This window comes from Stenella coeruleoalba, assembly GCF_951394435.1.
Source record: "Stenella coeruleoalba genome assembly, chromosome: 4".
NCBI classification, from domain to species: domain Eukaryota; kingdom Metazoa; phylum Chordata; class Mammalia; order Artiodactyla; family Delphinidae; genus Stenella; species Stenella coeruleoalba.
In genome coordinates this window covers 118,739,387-118,758,924 of record NC_137149.1, presented here as the reverse complement: position 1 = coordinate 118,758,924, position 19,538 = coordinate 118,739,387, and the positions used below count along the sequence as shown (strand labels likewise).

At 35.9% G+C, this 19,538-nt stretch overlaps 1 protein-coding gene across 5 annotated transcripts in view; it reads left to right on the top strand.

The window, feature by feature from the left end:
* Positions 1-19,538, top strand: part of ARFIP1 (ARF interacting protein 1) — a 135,289-nt gene that overhangs the window by 2,285 nt on the left and 113,466 nt on the right. For 3 of the 5 annotated variants that reach the window (XM_079920985.1, XM_079920982.1, XM_079920986.1), the window contains exon 1: positions 15,485-15,923. The exons of the other annotated variants lie outside the window; for them this stretch is intronic. In XM_079920985.1, the coding sequence (XP_079777111.1) occupies positions 15,846-15,923 (78 nt within the window). In that variant the 5' untranslated portion in view covers positions 15,485-15,845. Of the gene's footprint in view, positions 1-15,484; positions 15,924-19,538 lie in introns of those variants that run through there. 5 annotated transcript variants of the gene reach the window in all.

The window sequence follows — 19,538 nt, the reverse complement described above, 5'->3', positions numbered from 1 at the left end:
AAGTTAGTATCCTTCCAAACTTAATGTAAGTTTAGAGCGCATATTTGAACTTACGGATTTGATGGTAAAGTGTTTGTTGATCAAGGGTTGACGTTCTAAAATATTTGACACCTGTTTCATAGAATGTTAGAATTTGAAGAGACCTATACAGCTCATCATAGTCTATATGGAGTAACCAGTGTATTCTGCGCACAAAATAATTTTCCCTCTGTCTAGCATCCTCACTTTGGGGGGCAGAAAACATAAGTTTATAAAGAGTCAATTATGCTAAATTAGTTTCCTTCTAAGGTAATGACAAAGTCAGAAGATTGATTATATCTGACACCATAACAACAATTAACACTTGTTTGCTTACTGTGTGCCAGGCATTATGCTAAGTGCTTAATATGATTATGTCATCCAACCCTCACAGCAACCTTATAAAGTGGCTAAATTTTTCATTTTTGTAGATGAAGAAATTGAAACTAAATGATTAACTGAAGCTGAAGTAATCTGCTCAGAATTCACTGGTCAGGCCAGGATCGAACCTAGGTTATCTGAATCCAGACTGTGAGCTCTTAACTACTACTCTAGGCTGCTTCTACCATATTTTCTTTACATCTTTTATTGGCATGTGTTGGGGTATCTCACCTGATTTTCTATCAGACATTAAGTAAAGAAGGTCTTTTCCTTTATTAATCTTCAGTAGTTGAACACCTGGTTGAATATCACACCAAAAAGTATGACAAAAAGAAATGAATTCGGAGGAGGCCTATGGAGTGTTATTTGATAGTTTTCCCACAGGGCGGATATAAATCTGTGTATGTGTTTGTCGGGTGTGTGTGTGTGTGTGTGTGAGTGAGTGTGTGTGTGTGTTTGTGTGTATGTATGATGACATATGAGGAGTGGAAAATGTGAAAATAAAGGTTTTAAGTAATAGACTTGGCATTGTAAGAGTCTGGAGGTATAAATACATTCCAGAATGATAACCTTGGGATGGGGTAAGGAATAAATTCAGGATGGAGGAAGGAGTAAATTTAATAGGGAATTTAAGATAATATGGCTGTGGATGAGAAACTAACAATATATGTGCAGATTGGAAACAGCAGTCCCACAAAATATGGATGATGATGACGTAGGGACCATAACAGTCTAAAAGTCAGATATACACCAGCATTAGTTCTAGGAAGTATGAAAAAGACTATAAAACAAAGGAACCTGAAAATAATCTTATTCTCTTTAGTCTCTAGATTAGCTTTAGGCAGTCATGGAAGCCAGTGATTAGCTCTTACGGATTCTCAGCTATTTTCTACAAGACAAAAGTCTACATTTTCTTTTTCTCTTTGTTTATTTTCTCTTTCATCTTCCCTCCATCCCTATTTCCCTCTCTTCCATTACTTCTAAACTTTTGTCTTAAGATGGTTCTAGGCAGATATTGCTGGAAGTTGCTCAAATCTTTTGTGAAAGTATGGTAACATCTTTGCCATATTGTCACCTGAGAGTTTTTATTTTGTTTCATTTTTTGTATATGCATGATGGCATTGGACTAGCAGCTCCTTGATGTTCGGGCTTGATCCTTTGGAGAACTGTGACATCACTGTCTTTGAAGCAGGATCATAAGAATAACAGAGTTGGTGGTGAGACCTAAATTATCCAGAGGAGGGAGTCATTTGGCCATCTCCAGTGTCTGCCGACATGAGATAGTGTGTTAGAGCAAAGTTTCCAAACTTCTGCATCATGGCACACATAAAAATGATTATTTGTATGGCAGATTCCCCAGCTCCCTGTAGGCCGAGGGGGCCAGGGAGAGGGGGTGTCAATATTTTCAGCACATCTGTAATCCATTCTTTTTTTAAAAATTTATTTATTTTTGGCTGCACTGGGTCTTTCATTGCTGCGCATGGACTTTCTCTAGTTTCAGTGAATGGGGACTACGCTTCATTGTGGTGCGCGGGCTTCTCATTGCGGTGTCTTCTCTTGTTGTAGAGCATGGGCTCTAGGCGCACAGGCTTCAGTAGTTGTGGCACATGAGCTCAGTAGTTGTGGCTAACGGTCTCTAGAGCGCAGGCTCAGTAGTTGTGGTGCATGGGCTTAGTTGCTGTGCGGCAACTAAGAGATCTTAGTTGCCACGGAGCAACAACTAAGATTGGGATTTTCCCGGACCAGGGCTCGAACCTGTGTCCCCTGCCTTCCCACCAGGGAAGTCCCTGTAATCCATTCTTGGCATATTGATTGGAAAGCTTTGTCCAAGAGAGGAGGAATATGTTACTCTTTAATACCTTCTTTTTATTTAGCATATAATAATTTACAAAGCATTTTCCCATATATTCTCATTTTATTTTTACTCCAGCCATCTCAAGTAGGTAAGAACAGATAACATTACTGTGTTAGAAATGAAGAAATTTAGATTTTAGATGAACTACTTTGCATAAGGTCACACATCTAATAAGGGATGGATCAGGAATTCACATCCCAGATGGAAAGAGTCCCTGGGGTTAAGCCAGTGTAACGTAACCTCTAGGATGGCTGGGATTCTGTTTTGTTTCAGAGCTCTCCCCTTCAATATCTAGGGCAGCGCCAGGCACATAGAAGGCCGTAATAGTTGTCATTTATCGAGTGCTACTCTGGCTAGGCATTATGCTTTATAGATGCTATCTGTGTATTAGGTACTGTTATTTTCTATAAACAAATGAAGAAACAGGTATAGAAACCAGCAGAAGTAATTAGTCCAAGGTCATCCAAATAGTAAAAGGAGAACCACAGACTCATAAAGTTGCTTGACTCCAAAGCTTGTACTCTTTTTCACTATAGTGACTAATGATTCCATGATATTGTGGGGTAGAGATTGGGTTCCACTTAAAGTATATGACACTGGTGGCAGAGGGTGGTCGTGATGGTGGTGAAAGGGAGATAAGCAAGAGGACTATTGTTTATTTTTGGCAGCCTTGAGGTAGAGTTCTAGAGATGATAGCTTTCTAGTAGGATTCTCAAGGTGTTTGGGATGGGGATGGGGTAGAAGAGAAATATGATAAAACTCATAGAGAGTAACTTGGGCCATTGGTGCGCCTTTTAACAAAAGGGTTAAAAATGTAGATCCTCTTCATATATGGCTAAATGTTAATTATAGATTATTTCTTAAAGGAGGTTTACAGATTATTTTCATTTTCCTCTTTCTGTATTTCCTAATTTTTCTGTGCAGCATTTAATTAATTTTAAAATTAAAAATATTTTAAATTTTACAAGTAAGATATATTCTTGAAATAAAAATTCAAATAATACAATAAGCAGGTTGAATGAAAGCTTCTACTTCTTTAATCCCTCTATCCCCCACACTGGCTCTCAATTAATTCATAAGGTGGTTGTTTGGGATTAGATGAAACATACAAGGAAGCTCTAAACTGCACCTGTCCAATAGAGTAGCCACTAGCCACATGTGACTATTTAAATTAGTTGAGATAAAATAGGATAAAAATTCAGTTCCTCAGTCAAACCAGTCACATATCAAGTGCTCAGTAGCCACATGTGGCTAGTGGCTACTTTACTGACTAGTGCAGGTATTGAATATTTCCAAGGACATTGGCCAGCCCTGCTAAAACTTTAAAATACTGTATGATTAGTGACATAATAAATATACTGTTGAAACAAGATTTTTAAAACTCTGTGTTCCGCATGGTGCCTAGCAGTTTTTGTTGTAGTTGATGAAATATTACTACCATGTTTTGTCTCAGCTTTTTGTTTTAACTAAATACAGATGGTCAAAGTCTAACGTTTTTCTTGGATATTTGGCAATTATAGTTAGCTGTTTTACTAGGATAAAGATGTCAGCTTTTCTAAGGACGTGAGTGTTTTCTATCTCGTCTGAGCTCTAGATCTATATATTTTGCTTTCCAGTTGGCACCTCTCTTGCATATATTAGAGATATCGCAAATACAAGGTCTAAAACTAAACTGATTTTTCCCTCACTCCCAAAGCCCCCCAAAATGTTGGTCCTCTTTCTTTGCTTTTTATTTCAGTGAATGACTCCATTATTTTTCCAGTTGGAAAATACAGGACAGTAGGAGTGATGCTTAATATCTCCCTCTCCCTTATACGTCTAGTCTGTCAACAAGTTTTATTAATCTTACTTTCTAAATACCTCTTAAATCTGTCAACTAGTTCCCATTTCCACTACCACCACTTTAGTTTGTTACCATCATCTTGCCTGAAATTTCTACAGCAGCCTTCATTCTTGTCTACCCACTTCTGTTTCAACCCCTCTCTAATCCAGTATCCATCCTGAAGGCACAGTGATTTATTTTGAAACACACGTTTGATTGTCACTCTTCCCTCCTCTTCACCAGTCTTTTTATGGCTTCTCATTGCTTTTAGGATAAAAACAAAACTCCTTCACAATGGTCCAGCCTTATTTTTTAACTCTCCATTTAACTCTCCATTTCACCCATGCTGGCTTTCGTTTCTCCCTTTGTACTTGTCTTGCTCCTTGCATTACATGGCTTTTGCACATGCTTTTCTCCCTGTCTTTACCACTCTTTCTTTTCTTCCATTTCACTCGTTGGCTCTTAGCTATCCTTCACACCTCAACTGAAGTTTTGCTTCTTGAGGAAATATCCTGACCTCCCAGATGAGGTAGTAATGTCATACGTTTTCCACAGTTGCCGTTTACATTTATATGTGTGACTGTATGATTGTCTTTCTCTTCCGCTACCGTCATATCCATGCAGATAGGGACCACATCTTATTTTCTTTTTTGGCTCATTATTGACTCCCAAGGACCTAGGCCAGTGCCTGATACCTAAATATTGATTGAATTTCCAAGTTGATAGTATTAAAGATTTCAGTTCATGGAGTTTTGCCATATAGGATTTTAAATATAAATATTTATAAATATATTAGTTAAACTTCCAGTTACGCTGTTTTTTCCAAGTGCATGAAAATAAATTTTTTTCTTTTTTATTGGGGTATAGTTGCTTCACAATGTTGTGTCAGTTCCTGCTGTACAACAAAGTGAATCAGCTATATGTATACATATATCCCCTCCCTCTTGGACCTCCCTCCCCCCTCCATCCCGCCCATCTAAGTCACCACAGAGCACTGAACTGAGCTCCCTGCGCTATACAGCAGGTTCCCACTAGCCATCCGTTTTACACATGATAGTGTATATATATCAATCCCAATCTCCCAGTTCATCCCACACACCCCTTCCCCACCTCCATGTACACACATCCCTTCTCTACGTCTGCATCTCTATTCTTGCCATGCAGATAGGTTCATCTGTACCATTTTTCTAGACTCCACATACATGTGTTAATATACGATATTTGTTTTTCACTTTCTGACTTACTTCACTCTGTATGATAGACTCTAGGTCCATCCATGTCTCTACAAATGACCCGATTTCATTCCTTTTTATGGCTGAGTAATATTCCATTGTATATATGTACCACATCTTCTTTATCCATTCATCTGTTGATGGGCATTTAGGTTGCTTCCATGTCCTGGCTATTGTAAATAGTGCTGCAATGAACATTGGGATGCATACATGTAAAAGAATGAAATATTTTAATAATATAAATTTATATTATTAATATTAATTATTAAAAACAATAATTATAAAATAATATAGCAAAGTATTCTTAGATTATTTTATAATAAACTCTTATTTTAGAATCATTTTAGATTTACAGAATTACTGTAGAGATAGTATACAGATTCCTATATACACCATGTCCAGTTTCCCACATTATTAACATATTACATTAGTATGGTACATTTGTCACAGTTCATGAACCAGTATTTATACATTATTAGATAACTTATGTTCAGATTGCCTCAGTTTTCTCCTAATGACCTTTTTCTATACCAGGATTCTATGCAGGAATAAATCCTGGTTATCTTGTGTCCTCTTAGCTTTAACAGTTTCTCGGACTCCTCATTTTTAATGACAAGTTGATAGTTTTGAGGATTGCTGGTCAGGTGTTTTGTAGAATGTCCCTCAGTTGGGATTTGGCTGATTCTTTTCTCATGGTTAGGCTGGGTAATGTGTTTTGGGGAGAAAGGAACAGAGGTAAAGTGCCATTCTTAATCGTATATCAAGAGTAAATGCTATCAATATGCCTTACCACTGTTGATGTTAACCTTGATCACCTGGCTTAAGACAGTGTTTGTCAAGTTTGTACCTTGTAAAGTTACTTTTCCTCTCCTCCCTTTTCATATTGTACTTTTTAGAAGAAAGTCATTATGTGAAGTGCACACTTAATGTGTGGGGAATTATGTTCTACCTCCGTAACAGTGGAGTGTGTACATAAATTTTTTGGAATTCTTCTGCAAGGGAGATTTGCCTCTTCTCTCCCATTTATTAATTTATTCAGTCATTTATTTATATCAGCATTGACTCATGGTTATTTATTTTATACTTTGCATTATAATCCAGTATTTATTTTATTGCTCAAATTGTTCCAGCTTTGGAAGCTCTTTCAGTTGGTTCCTATATTCTTTTGAGCTTTTGTTGTTCTGTTATGGTGGGTTTTTTTTACAGCATGTTCTTACTTTCCAGCACTACAAGATACTCCAGGCTCATCTTGTATGTAATCCTGCCTCAGTCCTAGAATCAGCCATTTCTCCAAGGAGCACTGGTTCCCTTTATTGGAGAATGGTATTAGAAACCAAGATCTGGGCACTATGTGTGCTCATTGTTGCTGGAGTTGCTTCTAGGAAACATACACTAACTCATGTATGTACACATATCTATAAATATTTCTGTGTGTAACTATCTATATTATTAAGCTGTCTTCTTAGATTATTTCCTCTGAGCTTTTTCCCATTGAAAAAATTACCTGAGAATATTGAGGGGTTTATTTTATATGGTTTTGGGAATTAATACAGAATTTTAAAGTAACTCTCCAGTTCTCTTGGTTGGCTTCATTGCTGATGTTCTGGACCTTAGCTAGCCGTTTGTGAAGAACGAGGCCACAGTACCCTGAATAATTTAGAGTTTATTTACAGCTAGTTTTCTTTTCAGGGAGTAATTTAGTTTTGAGAGTCTTACCATTTTACTTCTCATTAGTTTCTCTGTAACACAATCTGAATGGGGAAAATAAAAAGACTTCTCCAAACTGTTAATTTTGTCACTTGGTTAGAAGGTGGTATAATGGTGAGGATGAGAATAGTTGAATATCTCTTGATTTTTAAATTGTTTCTCATTACTGCATATAATTGAGAATTAACCTTTTTTTGTCAGAGCTTTCTACTTTTGAATTATCTAGGCTGATGTGTTTATCTTAATGAGCAACATGAACTTAATTTATCACTGTCTAAAAGGATTTAGGAGTATCTAACAAAATAGCTTTTACAGATACCAGATAGTTGTTGACATAAAGACAGCAGTATAATGTGGATGATTCTTTATCTTACTCTTGATTATTCTACTTATGAAAGAAAATGTAATATACTTTGAACATATTGTGTGGTAAACCATTTTCAGTTTAGTATCATTTGCATTGACAATAGGGAAAAGGATCTTTCCTCCATGTTAAGGAAACTACCATCATAAAAAAACCCCACTATTTTAAATTGTTTTGACCAAAACAGAAAACTAATGTATTTTGGATACTACTTTTCACTCAGCATATATAGTTATTTAATGTAGTCACTATGTATTTTAACTCTAAATTTTTTACTGTAAACAAGTCAGTTCAACTTGAAAATTAATATTGAATTATGAAATTAAAACAAATCTTACCATTCTCTTCCTGTTTATCTATGAGCAAGAAAAGATAGACATATTTGAGTGAAAGAAATAGAGCCATTTTCTTTAATCTCTAACCAGTCTCTGAAATCAGTAATATACCCAGTCTAGAGAAGCTAAGCAAGTTCAGACCAAAGCAAGCCCAAGTTTTGCTACTTTTTGCCCTCAGTTTTCTGTATTTACCTCCCTAGCATTGTCCTTGAGTTCCAGTCAGAGCTCCTTACTCCCATACATCAAAGTTATTTATTGTACTTCTCCAACTTTTTTACTGAAGTACCCCTAGAAAGAATAACTCTTCAGATATTCCTGTGGAGATTCATATTTCATCATAAAAATTCAAGAAATTTCTTAGACGGCTTATGTGTCTTTTATTCAAGTGAATTTTGTTTTAGATTCCATAACAGCATACTTATTTTCATTTAGAAGAAGTGTAAATTCTTATTCCACTATGATGTGCTCTGTTTATCCTGTTTGTATCTGCTCTCCTGTGCCTTGAGCATACCATTTCAGATCCCCTGTGGTATGTGAGTACCTTAATTTGAAATGTGCTCATGTTATAATTTCTATTCAACGTTCATCCTTTAGTATTATAATTCTGAATCTTTAACTCATGGAGATTGTAAATGCAGTTTTTTCTTTTCTGGTATCCATGGAGTATTTTGTTTCTTCTTATCTTCTAGGATCCTGGCAAGTCTCTTACCTCCTGCCCTCTCTTTCCTGGGTCCTTGGAAAGACGTTAAATGCACTTAACAGTTGTAGGATATAAAATTCTCCCTCATTAAATTCTGGTTAAAGTTCTTATATAGTTTCCCTCTATAAACTGAATAGATCTAGTCTATTCAGTTTATAGAAAACAAAATGTGATTTTGATAATAAATCAAAAACAACTCCAAAAAGTTGGATAAATTATAAACCTCAGGTAATATTAGTTATACTTTTTTTTTTACAAATGTTAATTAGTAATTCACTTTATTGGTCATTGGTTCTTACACTCATTAGTTAATGAATACCCCTGGCTGATTTATGGAAGTAGAGCCCCAGAGATGACTTGAGGCATATTTGGCCTCAAGTATAAACCAGTCTGTGAAGCCTCAACATTGATGGCAGTTTTGTAATAATGATTTATCATTTTATTTTGAAGACAAATTTAAAGATAACTTTAAATTCGTGTAAAGATCAGAACACATATATCTTAAACAGCACATTCTGCAAGTCATTAACTTTTTTTTTTGGTTTCCCATAATTATAAGTTTTTCTTTTCTTCCAGTTTTATTGAGATATGATTGACATATAGCACATACAAATTTAAGGTGTACAGCATAATGATTTGATTTACATACGTCATGAAGTGATTATCACAGTAAGTTCAGTGAGTAAGTCATTAACTTTAAATCTTGTTGTCATTCCCTATGTGTGTCCATTATTAAAGTTATGAACAAATGAACTTTTAAAAAATGTGAAGGTAAGAGCATTTAAATAATATGAATAAAACACAGACTTAGTACCTGACTCCGTAATTCTCAGAAATTCGATTCCCTGTTTCCCAATCTGCTTGGAGTTATTTGGTCTTTTTTTTTTTTTTTTAATACTTATCGGTTTATTATATAGTAAAGGATATGATAAAGGATACAGGATAGATAGCCAGATGGAAAGGACATTGGGCAAGATCTGGAAGCATTCTGAGTACAGGAGCTTCTGTCCCTGTGAGTTGGGGTGTTCCATGATCCCAGGACATGGATGTGTTCACCACAGAATTTCTCCAAACCCCATAGTTCGGGGATTTTTGTGAAGGCTTCCTCACTGACGCATTATCAGTTATTAACTCCTCTAGCCCCTTTCACCTCTGAAAGTTCCAAACTTCTAATCATGGCTTGGTCTTCCTGGTGACCAGCCCCATTCTAAAGCTATCATTTGGTCTTTTCTTGAGCTGGATGATAATGATATATTTTGCTAATTGGCGCTACTGATGAATACAGGGGAGCAGATGATAACTACTATTTCACAAGAAAGTAGAAGACAGCAAGAATGAACTGCCTTAACATTCTTCTGTTTTCCATTCCGTTCCTCACTATTTCCATGGGTTCCTTCCTTCTTTCACTCTTCCTTCTATCTAAGGAAGAGATTTCCTCCTTCTATCTAAGGGTAATTCCTCTACCTTTGCTCAGCATTCCTTACTGTTCTTTAAAAACTTTTATTTTGATCTAATTTTAGACTTGCAGAAATGGTACAGAGAGTTGCTTTATATTCCTTACCCTACTTCCCATAATGCTAACGTCTTACATAACCATAATATAATTATAAGAATAAGAAATTAGGGGCTTCCCTGGTGGCGCAGTGATTAAGAATCCGCCTGCCAACGCAGGGGACACGGGTTTGAGCCCTGGTCTGGGAAGGTCCCACATACAGAGCAATGAAGCCCGTGCGCCACAACTACTGAGCCTGCACACCACAACTACTAAAGCCCGTGCGCCTGAAGCCCATGATGCACAACAAGAGAAGCCACCACAGTGAAGAGTAGCCCCTGCTCACTGCAACTAGAGAAAGCCTGTGTGCACCAACAAAGACCCAACGCAGCCAAAAGTAAAAAAAAAAAAAAAAATTTATATTAAAAAAAAGAATAGAAAATTAACATTGGTATAATATTATGAACTGAACTACAGACCTTATTGGAATTTCACCAAATTTTCAACTAACTGTCCTTTTTCTGCTGCAGGATTCTGACTAGGAACCCATATTGAGTTTGGTTATTTCTCCATAGTCTCTTTCAATCTGTACGTTTCTCACACTTTCCTGGTCTTCATGACCATGACACTTTGAAGAGAACTGGTCAGTTATTTTGTAGAATGTTCCTCAGTTTGGGTTTGTCCAGTGTTTTCTCATGATTGGACTGAGTTAATGCATTTGGGGGAAGAATACCACAAAAAACAATGTTGTCCTTTTCAGTGCAATGTATCAGGGATTATGCTCTTGATATGTCTTACTACTGGTGATTAATTAATCACTTAGTTAAGTTAGATCTGCTGAGTCTCTTCACTGTGAACTGTGAGTTTCTCCACTTAACTGTCTTTCTTTTTTCAGTTAAGTACCTTGTGGGAGATATTGGAGATTATGTAAATGCTGTTTCTCGTCAAACTTTTGCTCTCTAATTTTAGCATCCATCAGTGAATCTTTCTGCAACACTTATTACTGTGATGTTTGCCTGGTGGAGAGTTCTGGTTTTCTCTTTCTTTTCTGTGTTTATTAATTGAGATTCTGTTGTGAGGAATTGTTACTTTACCCCCATTTACCTATTTATTTGATTATTTATTTCTATCAGTATGGATTCATTAATATTTGTTTTATTCTAGGAGTTTCAATTCAGTACTGTCATTATTTGTTGCTCAAGATGTCTCAGGATTGGCCATTTAGGGGCCTTCAGGTTGGGTCCTTTTTTCTTTCGACAATCCCCTGTCCTCTTTTGAATTTTTTCTTGTTTTCTGACACCAGAAAAATGTCCCAGGCTCCTCTTGTATTTTCCTTGCCGCAGTATTAGAATCAACCACTTTTCCTTAAGAGTTGTGGTTCCTTTTATTGGAGAATGGTGTTTAGAGACCAAGATTTGAGCACCAAGTGTACTCATAGTTACTGGGTATCACTGCTTCTAGGTCCTCTCAGTGGACAAAGCTAGGAAACCTATACATACATGCATATGTATGTGTATAACAAATATATATACATGAATGCGGACACACGCATATTAAAAACCATGTGTTTATACTGATAACTCTGATTCCAGTCCAGTACCACAGGGTTTATTTAGCATTTCTCCTTTCTTTATTACTTTTTTCTCTAGCAGTGAGAAACCAAATTCTCAATATCTACATTCTATTTACATATTTGTTCTGTTCTGTTACATACATAAAGTACTTTAAGAATTACTAACCTATACCCCTGTGAGAAATACTTTTACTAACTATATTAACAGAATTTGTGTATAATTCTTTTTGTCTTTAGCCTCATGGTGTCCAGTCAAGATACTCTTTTCTCCTTCTCTTCCTTTCCCTCCCCTTCCCCTCTACTCCCCCTCCCCTTCTTCTCTCTCTCCGCCCCCATCTCCCTTTGCCCCACTTTCCCCTTTCCCCCTTCCCTGCTTCCCCCTTCCCTTTCCTGGGTTATTCATTTCTAATACAGTTGGTTTCATGTGTTAGTGATTTTTTACTGTTTGAATTCCTCTCAAATCCTGGTTGGTTTTATTTTTTTTTTTATCAAGGGTATGTGAAAATTTCTATGGTTCTAAGAGTCAGAATTATTTAAAACTATATATTCAGAGAAGTGTCACTCCTTCCATATTCCTGCTACTTTGTTCCCATTTCCTACTTTTTTTTTACACTCTTTTCCCACCTCTCCCTGTAGGTAACCTATCTCTTTAGTTCCTGGTTTATTCTTCTTGTATTTCTTTTGTTCCAATGAGCAGAAACATGTATTTTCATGTATCCTCTTTGTTTTTATATGGAGACAGCATACCCATAGGTATTTTTGGGCTTTGCTTTTTTCGCTTATCACTATGTCCTGGAAATTACAGTATATCATAGAGATCTTCATTTTTTTCAACAGTTGCACAGTACTTCATTGTCTGGATGTGTCATAGTTTATTCAGCCATTTTCCTATGTAAAGACATTTAGGCTCTTCCCAAAATTTTACAATTATGCAGAATGCTGCAATGTGTAAGTATTTTTGTATTAATTGGAGATGTATTCCTGGGATGGATTCTAGACATGGGATTGCTGGTTTCAAAGGTGAGTACATGTGTGATTTTGTTAGGCATTACCAAAGTTCCTTCCAGAATGGATGTACAAATTTGTGTTCCTATCAGCAATGTATATGAGTGCCTGTTTCCTTACATCCTCAGTAACAGAATGTTTTGTTACATTAAAAAATTTTTTGCTAGTCTAATAGATGAGAAATGGTATCTCAGTGTTGTTTTAACTTGCATTTCTCTAATTATGAGTGAATTTGATCATTTTTTATATCTTGGAGACCATTTTAATCTTTTTTAGTCAATCGTCTGTTCATGTCTTTTTCCTGCTTTCTATCTGGTTTTGGTTTTTTCCCCTTTGTTTTTAAGACTTCTTTATACATTAGGGATATTAACCTATTGTGGCATATGTTGTAAATTTTTTTTTTTTTTTGGCTGCACTGGGTCTTCATTGCTGCGCACCAGCTTTTTCTAGTTGCGGTGAGCGGGGGCTACTCTTCGTTGCGGTGCACAGGCTTCTCGTTGCGGTGGCTTCTCTTGTTGCAGGGCATGGGCTTCAGTAGTTGTGGCTCACAGGCTCTAGAGCGCAGGCTCAGTAGTTGTGGCACACGGATTAGTTGCTCTGCGCATGTGGGATCTTCCCAGACCAGAGCTCGAACCCGTGTCCCCTGCTTTGGCAGATGGATTCTTAACCACTGTGCCACCAGGGAAGCCCCTGTTGTAAATATTTTATCCTAGTTTTTCAGTTGTCTTTTTTCTTTGTTTATAGTGCTTATGTTATACAATTTTTAAAATATCTTTATTTAGTCAAATTAATCAATTTTTAAAATTATCTCTAGATTCTTAGAATTAGAAAGTTTAAAGAACAATTCATCTATGTTTTCTTTTAACAGTTCATCTATGGTTTCATTTTTTTACATCTAGATTCCTAATCTATTTGGAGTTTATTCTTGTGTATGGTGGTCTAATTTTTTATTTTTCCAAATGGCTACCTAGTTTTCCTGGCATTATTTACTGAGAAGCCCATCTTTAATTAAGCAATTTGAAATGTCACCTTTGTTATATATTAAATATTTGTATATATTTGGTCTAACTTTAGACTTTTTATTCTGGTCTCTTTGTTTATTCATGTGCTAGTACCATAGTGCTTTAAGTATAGATACTTTATGGTATGTTTTAACATCTGACAAAGTTAGTCCCCTTGTGAGTTTCCTTTTTCAGTGTTTTCCTGACTACTCTTGCATGTTTGATTTTTCCATATCAACTTTAGTATAACTTAGCTAACTGTATAATTTAGCTTGTTATATTTTTCTCTATTGCACTGAATTTGTAAATTAACTAAGGGAGAAATGACTTCTTTATAATGTCATCATAGCCGATAACAGGATGTCTTTTCATTTGCTCAGTCTTTAGTGTCTCTCAGTTGTGTTTAAACATTTTTCTCATATAGGTTTTATACACTGTTTAATTTATTCCTAAGTATTTAATCTTCTTTGTTGTAATTGTAAACGGGATTTTTCTCTGCCTTTATGTCCGCTGATTATTGTTTTTCAATAACAGTTCAAAAATTGTTGAGTTTTTTTTAATTGAAATATAGTTGATTTACAGTGTTCTGTTAGTTTCAGGTGTACAGCAAAGTGATTCATATATATATTATATTATATATATTCTTTTTCAGATTCTTTCCCCTTATAGGTTATTACAAAATATTGAGTATAGTTACCTGTGCTATACAGTGGGTCCTTGTTGGTTATCTATTTTGTGTATAGTAGTGTGTATATGTTAATCCCAAACTCCTTTTGTATGTTAATTTTTTATCCTACTTTTTCACTGAATTCTTTTAATTTTTAGTTAGTTTTACCGTTGAGTCTTTGGAGTTTTTCAGGTGTACCATCATATCATCTGCAAAAAGAAATAGTTTTACTTCTTTACCTATTATTCTTCTAATTGGTTTGTCTACTTGGATTGGCTAATACCTCTAGTTCAGTGTTGAATAGTAGCAGAAATGGTGGGTTCCTTTGCATTGTTCCTGTTGTAGTGGAAATGCCTCTGTTATTTCTTTATTAAATAAAATAATGGTTGTAGGATTAAAGCGTGTATCATGTTGAAGACATCTCCCTTAATTCCTTTTTCCTTGAGTATTGAATTATGAATGGGTATTGAATTCTGTCAATAGATTTCTCAACATCTACATAGAAAACCATGTTTTATTCCCCTTATATTTATGAATATATTATATATTAATAGCTCTCTTAATTGAACAGCCTTGTATTCCTGGAATAAATCCCACTTGTTCATGTTGTATTATTTTCTTAATGGGGTATTGGATTTGATTTGTGAACAATAAAATTGTTCCCTCCATTGTATTTCATGAGTAAAACTTTGCTTCTGTACATTATAGTACCTAATATGGTGTTTTGTACTTATTTATCTGTCTCCTTGATTAGATTCAGAGTACAGTCGCCCTCGCTATATATGGGGTATGGGTTCTAGTACACCCACAGATAACAAAATCTGCAGATGCTCAAGTCCCTTATAAAATGGTATAGTACTTGCATATAACCTATGCACATCCTCCCATATACTTTAAATCCTCTCTACATTACTTATAATATAATGTAAGTGTTATATAAATAGTTACTGGTGCATGGCAAATTCAAGTTTTGCTCTTTGGGACTTTCTGGAATTCTTTTTTCAAATATTTTTGATCTTTGTTGGAACCTGCAGATATGGAGGGCATTATGCTCTTATAACCTGTATTAGATTTTACTTTTCTTTCTCCTTAGTGCCTAGCAGAATTCTTCACATGTAGTTGGCATTCTCTAAATGTTGTTGAATAAGTTAGAAGCAGAAATAGCACATTAAAGTTTTATTGAATGAAATCTGAGTATAGTGTTTGACTTTGACAATGAGCAGTCACATCTGTTATCGGTACTAAAGAGCACTGGTCAGAGAGTTGGAAGATGTCTGAGTTCTGTTCTGAAACTTTGATTTTATATAGGCCACGAATAACTAATATTTTGGCTTTATCTTTGGATATTTTGACATTTTTGACCTCAGTTTTTTCATCTAGCAAATCAAGTTGACACTCTGATCTTTTAAATTGTTTCATATCTAAAATGATTTTATGAAATTATTTTTTAGTCACTGAGGTATGTGTTTTTACATTTTGCATAAAAATTTTTCCTGAATTTTTGTCTGTTCTTAGAATTGTTTATCTGTTATAATCAATAGATACTCATGTGGTTATAGATAGTTTTGCAAAACAAATTCTGACTGCAAATAAATGATTTATGTTGTGGAATATTTGTAAGAATATCGGTAAGGTGATATAGCTCTTTTAACTAAATTATTTAATGTGTGCTTAACACATTTTACTTTTAGGTATGTCTGACTGCAGCAATGATACTACAACTCTTGGTACATCTAAACCAGCCACAGAAGAAGTCAAGTCTAATTCTGAGGTGAATGGGTGGTATTTATATTGTTTTTTTTAAAGTCAACCCATATCAATCAAATTTAGACTATCCAAATTAACTTAGTCTGTCTAAATATGTGCCATTCTAAATAAACTCTTCTACACACATAGACACAGGAAAGGGGTGGGAGGAGAGAGAGCTATTTCTTCATAATTGGAAGTAAGTTAACATTTGCCTTTGGGCATATGAAATTTTAGAGTATACCTGTCCCATAAAAATCAACATAAAAGTCTGGTCGAACTATAGTTTTAAGTTTAAATATGAAATGAAGTTTCTGTTGAAATAACAGTGGTAATTGGTTCACATTTGCGCTCACCTACTCCCATATTCTCTCTCTAGTTAATTATGCATCAGAATCCAAATGTAGTGTTTAAAAAAAATACTGAGTTCTGGACTTTACTTCAGACTCACTAAATCTGAGTCTGTAGTGATAGACACCAAGGTGTGTGTGTGTGTGTGTGTGTGTGTGTGTGTGTGTGTGTGTTTGTGTGTGTGTGTTCTTTTTGGAAATTCTACAGGTGATTCTAATATATACCACCTAAGAACCACTGTTCTAGCTCATTAGAGTAGAAAGATGTTAAGAAGTTAATTTTATATTGAATTCAAGTCATCAGATGCTTTTTTGAACACCTAATCCTAGTAACATCTCTCAAATTTATAGTGCTTAAAGATTTACAGAGTAGCACTTTCATAATTGTCCCGCCTTGATCCTTAGACTGATTTGATACAATTCAGTTAAGCAAGTAGAACAACCATTATCTCCCCCATTTATTTGTTGATCATATTTAACTTTCACAGAGGTAGTGCCTGAGTTAGAGTAGCCGGCAAGGCTGGAACACAACATGGGTTCTTCCAGCTCCAGTTGCAGTGTTTCTGAACCAGTTTGCCGACTGTGTATGTGGGCATAGTGCTCGCCACAGTGTTTCATCATCACTCCAAGATGCTGAGTCTGTGTGACAGACTTTAATGTAGGGTTTAGAGCTGGATAATTTATTTTTCGCCCAAAAGTCAAAGATGAGTTCTGGTTGGCAAAATATGTATTATCTGTGAAGGATTCAGGATTCTTTGTGATTTAAAATAGTTTAGCTGGGACTTCCCTGGTGGTGCAGTGGTTAAGAATCTGCCTGCCAATATAGGGGACACGGGTTTGATCCCTGGTCCGGGAAGATCCCACATACCACAGAGCAACTAAGCCCGTGTGCCACAACTACTGAGCCTGTGCTCTAGAGCCCGCGAGCTGCAACTACTGAGCCCGCATGCCACAACCACTGAATCCCGCGTGCCTAGAGCCCGTGCTCTGCAACAAGAGAAGCCACCGCAATGATAAGCCCACGCACCGCAAGAAAGAGTAGGCCCCGCTCACCGCAACTAGAGAAAGCCCGTGCACAGCAACAAAGACCCAACGCAGCCAAAAATAAATAAATAAATAAATAAATAAAATAAAAATAAAATAGTTTGGCTGTTTACCATTTGTCAAAGCAGTGTTGTAGTTATATTTAGTTCTGAGAACCTAGGGAATTATGTATACCGTATTTGTCTTAACTCATGGATTTGATTTTTTATGATCAGATCTCTGAATCTATACTGTTGAGAGATGGTCAGAGGAAGTTTAATGCTTGTGAACTACAGGAAGGATTGGCAGCCCTGTCAGTGATGGACTCATCATAATAAAAGAAAGTATTCCCTTTGTGGTTTACCACTGTGAGTTTCTTCTATGTGAATGTCACACCAATAGATGCTAAACTAGAAATCTGCTCAGGAGAGTTAAGGCTGGATGACAGTGATCTGAAGGAATCCACTGCCAAATAATTGTTCAAATTTGTCTGTAAATTAACCTTATAATTCATATTAGGCATTCCCTGTGTTTTTAGCCATGCCCAAATGTGCAGCATCCACAGGGAATATTGTAATAATAAAAAAAAAGGGCCAGGTGTATGAGTATAATCTGAATTTATACCCAAATTTAAAAGCATTGTATGAGTTTGCAGTTAACCAAAGTAGGATTTAGGAATATTCTGTAACTTAAAAATTCCCCATTTATCAGTATTATTATTCTACTAACTTAAATCTTCTTTTTTCAATATCCTTGATGAAAACATTTTGGGGTCAGATTTGCTTATAAGAGTTCTGCTCTTAATATGTGTGTATATATATTTATATTTTTAAATTTTTTATCTGCGTTGGGTCTTCATTGCTGCGTGCAGGCTTTCTCTAGTTGCTGCAAGCGGGGACTACTCTTCGTTGTGGTGCGTGGGCTTCTCTCATTTGCGGTGGCTTCTCTCGTTGCGGAGCACGGGCTCCAGGTGTGCGGGCTTCAGTAGTTGTGGCACGTGGGCTCAGTAGTTGTGGCTCCCAGGCTCTAGAGCGCAGGCTCAGTAGTTGTGGCATGTGGGCTTAGTTGCCCCGCAGCATGTGGGATATTCCTGGACCAGGGATCAAACCTGTGTCCCATGTATTGGCAGGCAGATTCTTAACCACTGTGCCACCAGGGAAGTCCCTTCTTTTAATCTATTATAACTCTCTATATATTATGGTCATTAACTCTTAATTAAATGTTCTATACATTGGACTTTTCAGTAATTCAGGCTAATCCTAGCAGAGGTTGGCACATCACTGATGGTCAGTTTGAAGAATGAATTAATCCTCACACCACTAGTATAAATGATATATGGATACTGGTTTCTTAGGAATAGAATATGATGACCTGGATGATAATTTTCATTTCTTTAAGAGCAAAACAAAACAACAACAACAAAAACTCCAGCATTTTGAACTGAGCCAAAAACAGTATCAACCCTGAACAAGAAGGGACTTAAGGTTCATTTTAGGTTCTGTCAGGTGAATTGCCTTTGTGCAGGATCACTCAGCTAGTTAATTGCAGAATCCAGGCGATTTCCTCTCAATCAAATGATGTTTTCATTAGGATATCCATCCTATCAGTGACTATAAAAACGCTTTCTTCTTCTCATTTTTTTTTATGACATCAGTTGTTTGGGTTTTGTTTTCTTTTTGAATTAAAAAGAAGAAAACGTGAGCTTGGCTTGCTTTGTACTCTATTCCAGTCTTGATTAGAGCAGAAAAAGGTGGATTTTGTTTTTTTAAATTTCAAACTTTACACCCTGAAATGTGTTTAAAATCTGCAGCTTCTATATCTGTAGAAGAAACAATAGCCAAATAGGCACCATTCACTGAGAGCCTGTTAGGTGCCAGGCACTATACTGGGTTTTATGAGATATATTATCTCATTTAATACTATAATAACCTGCTTGCAGCTGAGGTTTTCTCCCTCATTCTATAGATTAGGCAACAGAGACCTGGAAGGGTTAACATGGCTGATGAGGAAAAGAGCTATGATTTGAACCCAAAGAAAAGTGGGAAAGATGAGTAAATGTAAGAAACTTAATAAGAAAAAATTATGTAAAGATGGAAGCAAGGAAGTTGGGAAAACAAGTGTATTTTTAACAACAATAAAAAAAGAAAGAAAGCAAAGTAGTTGTGTTAGGTATTTATTAGTGTATCTTAGGATTATTGCATGAATTCTCCTTTTCTGTCTGCCCTTTGATACAGTAACACTAATACATATACTTACTTCTAATATCC